This window comes from Bison bison, unplaced genomic scaffold, assembly GCF_000754665.1.
Source record: "Bison bison bison isolate TAMUID 2011002044 unplaced genomic scaffold, Bison_UMD1.0 scf7180017864280, whole genome shotgun sequence".
Classification (NCBI taxonomy): domain Eukaryota; kingdom Metazoa; phylum Chordata; class Mammalia; order Artiodactyla; family Bovidae; genus Bison; species Bison bison.
In genome coordinates this window covers 1303866-1310409 of record NW_011494852.1, presented here as the reverse complement: position 1 = coordinate 1310409, position 6544 = coordinate 1303866, and the positions used below count along the sequence as shown (strand labels likewise).

Here is a 6544-nt window from a genome sequence, read left to right as displayed (position 1 = left end):
CTCATTAAGAATTTTCCACAGTTTGTTGTGATCCACACAGTCAAAGGCTTTGGCGTAGTCAATAAAGCAGAAGTAGATATTTTCTGGATCTCTCTTGCTTTTCCTATGATCCAGTGGATGTTGGCAATTTGATCTCTGATTCCTCTGCCTTTTCTAAATCCAGCTTGAACATCTGGAAGTTCTAGGTTCATGTACTGTTGAAGCCTTGCTTGGGGAATTTTGAGCATTACTTTGCTAGTGTGTGAGATGAGTGCAATTGTGTGGTAGTTTGAACATTCTTCGAATTGCCTCTTTGGGATTGGAATGAAAATTGACCTTTTCCAGTCCTGTGGCCACTGCTGAGTTTTCCAAATTTGCTGGCATATTGAGTGCAGCACTCTAACAGCATCACCTTTTAGGATTTGAAATAGCTCAGCTGGAATTCTATCACCTCTACCAGCTTTGTTCATAGTGATGCTTCCTAAGGCCCACTTGACTTTGCATTCCAGGATGTCTGGCTCTAGGTGAGTGATCACACCATCATGGTTATCTGGGTGATTATCATCTTTTTTGTATAGTTCTTCCATGTATTCTTGCCACCTCTTCTTAATATCCTCTGCTTCTGTTCTGTTCAGTTCAGTTCAGTTGCTCAGTCGTGTCCGACCCTTTGCGACCCCATGAATTGCAGCACGCCAGGCCTCCCTGTCCATCACCAACTCCCGGAGTTCACCCAAACTCACGTCCATTGAGTCAGTGATGCCATCCAGCCATCTCATCCTCTGTCATCCCGTTCTCCCCCAATCCCTCCCAGCATCAGAGTCTTTTCCAATGAGTCAACTCTTCGCATGAGGTGGCCAAAGTACTGGAGTTTCAGCTTCAGCATCATTCCTTCCAAAGAAATCCCAGGGCTGATCTCCTTCAGAATGGACTGGTTGGATCTCCTTGCAGTCCAAGGGAGTCCCTGCTTCTGTTAGGTCCATACCATTTCTGTCCTTTATTGTGCCCATCTTTGCATGAAATGTTCCCTTAGTATCTCTAATTTTCTTGAAGAAATCTCTGGAGATGGGAATGGCAAACCACTTCAGTATTCTGGCCTTGAGAACCCCATGAACAGTGTGAAAAGGCATTCATCTAAAATGCATTTAATCAGCTTACTTGTGCAAAACTCACTTATTCAAGAGACTGGACTCCATCTGAAAATACCAGGGTCATAACTCAGTCCTTTTCTGTGTGGCCTCAGTAGTGAGATTAGGACACACTTGCTTTGTGTTCACACTGTAGCCCACACGCCTTCATCGACTGACTTCCTTATTATTGCCCTTTCAGACTTGTTTTCGTTGCGGGCCGGGAAGGCCACATGCTGAAAGTGCTGTCTTACGTCAGCGTCAGGCGCCTCACTCCAGCTCCTGCCATCATGTTTCATGTAAGTATGAATTGTGCCGTGAAAACACCCTCTTAAGGCAGAGGGTCCCTCAGTCTGGATGATAAAATATAAACTTGGTCACTAAGTTCAGTGATTTTCAAATGACCCAGGGTTCCCAGTCCTCAGGTATATAAAAAAGTTCAAAACAATTAAAATAATTTACCCAACTTCTGCTCCTTGTTCTGAATTCATCTATGAAAGACACTGATTGAATCTTCTAAGCTCATACCCTTTACACGTCTTACATGCACATTTGTGTGCTCTGGGTCCCTGGTAACAAACTGCACAAAACCCGACTAGCTTATGGGGAAGGAGAAGGCATTTTACGAGGTAGCTAATGACAACAGCTTCTCATTGTGGTCCAATAATTCGTAAGTCATGGGATGCTTGTGAATTAAAGGCCCTTTGACATTTTCTGATTGGAATTTCTCAGTGAGGGGTAGTCCTTGGTTGTATGCAACTGTTATGGGCAACTTTGGACCATCCACACCCTAGCTCAAGGGCCAGATTCTTTCTCCCACCCTGAGGAGAGCCCCTGTTCTGTCAGCCTACTCCCTCTGGAGATGAGAAAACAGACCCAGAATTACAGGAATTACAAGTCCAGGACAGTGGAGTAAATGCAGCCAATACGAGACCTAGACAGCCTGGGTTTTCTAGTGCAGGGTTCTTTCCCCCAGTGAAAACTCTTTGCAGGAAAATTAATAATTAGGAAGCTGGTGCAATATACATTTTGTTTTCCTCCTGTTTAAAAGAGCCACCTATTTTCCAAGTCCTTTCCATCACACCTCAAAGAAAAGAGCTTCCACCAGTCTGGCTTGACTCCAAATGTAATGGGATAAACAGAAGTTTTCTTTCACATTAAAGTGTTTATCCACTGCTTCTTTTGTCTTTTGTGAAGTCGTAAGGGTAATGTTTTCATGTAGTGATGACCTAAGAATTCATTCTTCTTTCCTCTAGGGCATGATAGCGATCATTTACATCATCCCTGGTGACATAAACTCATTAGTCAATTACTTCAGTTTCGCTGCATGGCTGTTTTATGGTTTGACGATCACCGGACTCATTGTGATGAGGTTTACAAGGAAAGAGCTGAAAAGACCTATCAAGGTAGGTTTAGTTCCCCAAATGTCACAAGTGGCTTTGTTTTCCTGAAGTGAGCTAGACAGTGGTAACTAATTTATTTATTTAGATGGAACTGTTTTAAGTTCTAGGAGCCTGCTTTCTATTTTCAACCTTTTGTCCTGAATGTCATACTTAAAAGAGTGGAGTTTCCTCTTCAACTCATATCATAAATTATGATCCAGTCAGCCATCTCATTATTAATTTATTAAAGTTATCAGCAATACCTGTGACCTGTCTAAGCAAAGGGAGATTTCCAGTTCTGGCAGTTCCAGGATCTCTCGAGCATTCACTTTTTGTCTACTGATGGGGACTTCTGACTCAGACCCAGCCTGTCCTGTGCACGCAGCCACCTACAGTGCACCTCTGCAATCTGTCTTAGGCTCCTTCCCACCTGCCTCCATGGCTGGTGTGGGTCCATATACCGATGGGGAAGGAGAATGTACTGTGTTTTGCTTATGTTATGGGCTCTTTTTTTTTTTTTTTTAAACCTATGGTATATATTCTTTGGCGAAGGAAATGGCAACCCACTCCAGTATTCTTGCCTGGAGAATCCCATGGACAGAGGAGCCTGGTGGGCTACAGTCCACAGGGTCGCAAAGAGTTGGACACGACTGAAGTGACTTAGCACATATATTCTTATGATAACAAGCACAGATTTAAGAAAAAGGTAGGCAAGAAGAGGGCTTCAGAAACTATATAGCAAGAAAAAAAATAGTGTCTTTAGCTTTGGAATTCTGTTTCATAAATATGGTTAAAAGTCTTTCTGGCATGGTAGCTTGACTGTTACCCAGTCGCTAAAGTCAGCAGAGGCGTAGAGTAGCCTGCTGGGATCAGGCAGCTCCCCTCAATCAGGAAATCAAGCATGCAAAATCACGATGGTAGCACAGATTGGTAATCTGCACAAAACTGCTCAAACAGAAATAAAAAGGATTTGAGAAAAAATAAGGAGGCAGGCAAGAAAATGAGAGAGATCAACATATGTGTAACTGGAGTCGCTGAGGAAGAAAATGAAAGTAATAGAATTCTTAAAAGCTGTGATTTAAGAAACATTTCCTGAATTTGGAAGGAAAGGAGAAGAGGGGACCTTAAGAGGAGGCAGGGACTTGAATCAACACACTGAAAGTCATTCAGTATAACTGAGACATCCTAACTAGAGTTTAAATACATTTTGATAAAACTATGGAGTTTTTTTGTTTTTTTAATGCTTTGGGTATATCACATCCTCTTTCTTGTCCTCCTCCACCTCAATTCACTTATAAAGAAAAGGAAATATACAGGCATCAGACTTCTCACCAGCTACACTTTATGCCATAAGACAGTGGGCAACTTATTTAAGATATTCAAGGAAGGGAAATGTAAGTCAAATATTTCATATCTACTCAAACTGACCTTGAAGAGTAAAGTTACCAATGAGAGAACTCAAAGCATACATTGTTATATGAGACCTTCCTTCCTTTGGAATCACTAGAGAATGAGCTTTAGAAACCAAAAAGTCATGGGCATAAGGTGATTATATTTAAGAACTAAGACTTAACGACAGGAGATAAGGATGGCAAAACAGTATGTAAATTATTAAGCACTGATGACATAATATAACAAAAGTGGAAGAGAAAGCATAGGAAAGTATTCAAGTTAAGGGAAGTGTGTCAGAGAAACTGCTTTAGGATACCAGCTGAAATTGGATGCTGGAGCGGGGAGAAGAAATCTTTAGCTTACTTCATTACTGCTTATTATGAACAATATCTTAAAAAGGGGGAGACAAAGGTATTATATTATACCTATTTATAATGGTAATGCTCAGAAGAAAGGGCTTCCTTGGTGGCTCAGTTGATAAAGAATGCGCCTGCAATGTGGGAGACCTGGGTTTGATCCCTGGGTCGAGAACTAAGAAAATTAGTGTTTATAGATAAATATATCCAAAACACACACACCCACACACACCCATGAAGCCACATCATGAAAGAACCTATACATGAAGACTCAGACAGGGAAACAAATCAGAATATCTTCCTGGTTGACATTTTCTCAGTAGAATGCTTACTAGGGTTTTTTGTTGTTACTGTGGGTTTTTTTTTTTTTTTGCTTATTAGTTTTTTTACATTCCCAAACTTTACAGAATCTATGAATCTCTTAATAGTCTTATGTCTAACTGATAGTTATATGGGAAAAAATGAGTATTTAAATTTCCAAAGCCCGCTACAGTATTTTTAATACATATGTGTGAAAAGTTTCAAATGACATTCCAAATCCGACACAAGTCACCATCATGTGTAGGCGTGCTGAAAAGTGTGGGAAAGCGCGCGCATCTCAGACTTTGGGAAACGTTATCGCATTAAAGGTGACCATTTACTAACAATCACACTAACTGGTGCCAGGAAATGATTTTTTAAAGCAGCTAACTTCTAGGCATAACGCATTTGTTGTTGTGTACTCACTAACTCGTGCCTGACTCTCTGCGGCCTCAGGGACTGCAGCCCGCCAGGCTTCTCCATCCAGGCATTTTCCAGGCAAGAATACTGGAATGAGTTGCCATTTCCTTCTCTCCGGGGGATCCTGCAGACCCAGGGGCTGCACCCTTGTCTCCTGCATTGCAGGTGGATTCTTTACCACTGAGCCACTAGGGAAGCCCATAGCACATGTTGGATATATATATGCATTTACTATCTTATAGTTATATCTGAAAACTCTACTTAGAAGTTTAGGATTTCACCTGATACACGGTAATTTTCCCCACTTTAACAATAAAGAAAGTAGAGCCTCTGGTGAGAGTTTTCCCACAGAATGCTACTCTTTAAAGGGCAAGAAAATGACAGTTAAGTAGAAGGTACTTTATACAGACATGTGAAACAATGTGAAAACAAAACCTACCAGCTGTATGAATAAACTGGCTTATTCAGCCTAAATAGTTTAAATTGGCCATTAAAAGAAAAAAATAATTTTTAGACAGGTTTACAAAGTGGTGAAAGATTAAAAGGATAGGCAAAAAAAAAATGAAGCAAATGAAAATTCGTAGAAAACGGGCTGTGATCTTATCAGACAAGCACTCAGACCCAGAACACAAGACAAAGACCATTAAGTAATAATGGCTAAAGAGAGAAGAGTTGTGAAAACCTGTTTACCACACCACATAATTACTTTTAGGGAACAAACTACAGGAAACAGGAGGAGAAACAGGCACACACAAATAGAAGGCTTTAAAACATCTCCCTCAGAGCAGGGTCGGTCCAGGCACATCACTAGTAAAGGCAACTGAAGAGCTAAAACAATGTAACAGGTACATTTTAGAGATTCCTATCAAATTCTGAGTTCCCCAAATAGCAATCACACCTTTTCAAGTGAAGAGGGGACATGTCTGAATTTGTAATGCCACCAAGAAAAACTCCGATTAAAAAGTCAGGAATGTTACAAAGTACATTCTCTGTCTATAATGCAATAAAACAGGAAATCGATTTTAAAAATTAACATCTTTTTGATCCAAATGGAGACAGGAAATGAAAGTACACAAATTCCTAAAAATAACAAATTAATAACAAGACATCTACGATCAGTACTTTAAGGAAGTTCCGCTATATTACTTACATCAATAAAAATGAAAACAAATTAAATAGACAACTCAAAAAGCAAGAGAAAAATCAACAAAGAAAACCAAAAGAATGTAGAAGGAATCAGTAAACCTAAAGAAAGAACTTAAGATTCTTAATTGGATTATTTTTTAGAATTTCACCATGAACTCAGATTCTGCTGGGGTAGTAAGCTGTATTTTCCTAGAAAACTGTCCATTTCATGTAGGTGTTTGAATTTATTTGTATACAGCTATACAAAATAGTTAATGACTTTTTTTAAAAAAAAACTTACTATGTTCCGGAGATTATTTCTCCATTTTTGTTTATCTGTGTATTTATGCTTTCTGTTTTTCTTTTTAAGGTAAGCTACAGGTTGTTTTACTGATTTTTCTAATTATTTTTATGGATTGTAACACTAATACCAAACCTTGCAAAGACAGCACAGAAAAATCACAGA

General features: G+C 39.7%; 1 protein-coding gene across 3 annotated transcripts in view; it reads left to right on the top strand.

The window, feature by feature from the left end:
* Positions 1-6544, top strand: part of SLC7A9 (solute carrier family 7 (amino acid transporter light chain, bo,+ system), member 9) — a 33124-nt gene that overhangs the window by 19512 nt on the left and 7068 nt on the right. For all 3 annotated transcript variants that reach the window (XM_010848927.1, XM_010848928.1, XM_010848929.1), the window contains exons 10-11: positions 1306-1402; positions 2360-2509. In XM_010848927.1, the coding sequence (XP_010847229.1) occupies positions 1306-1402; positions 2360-2509 (247 nt within the window). The remainder of the gene's footprint in view (positions 1-1305; positions 1403-2359; positions 2510-6544) is intronic.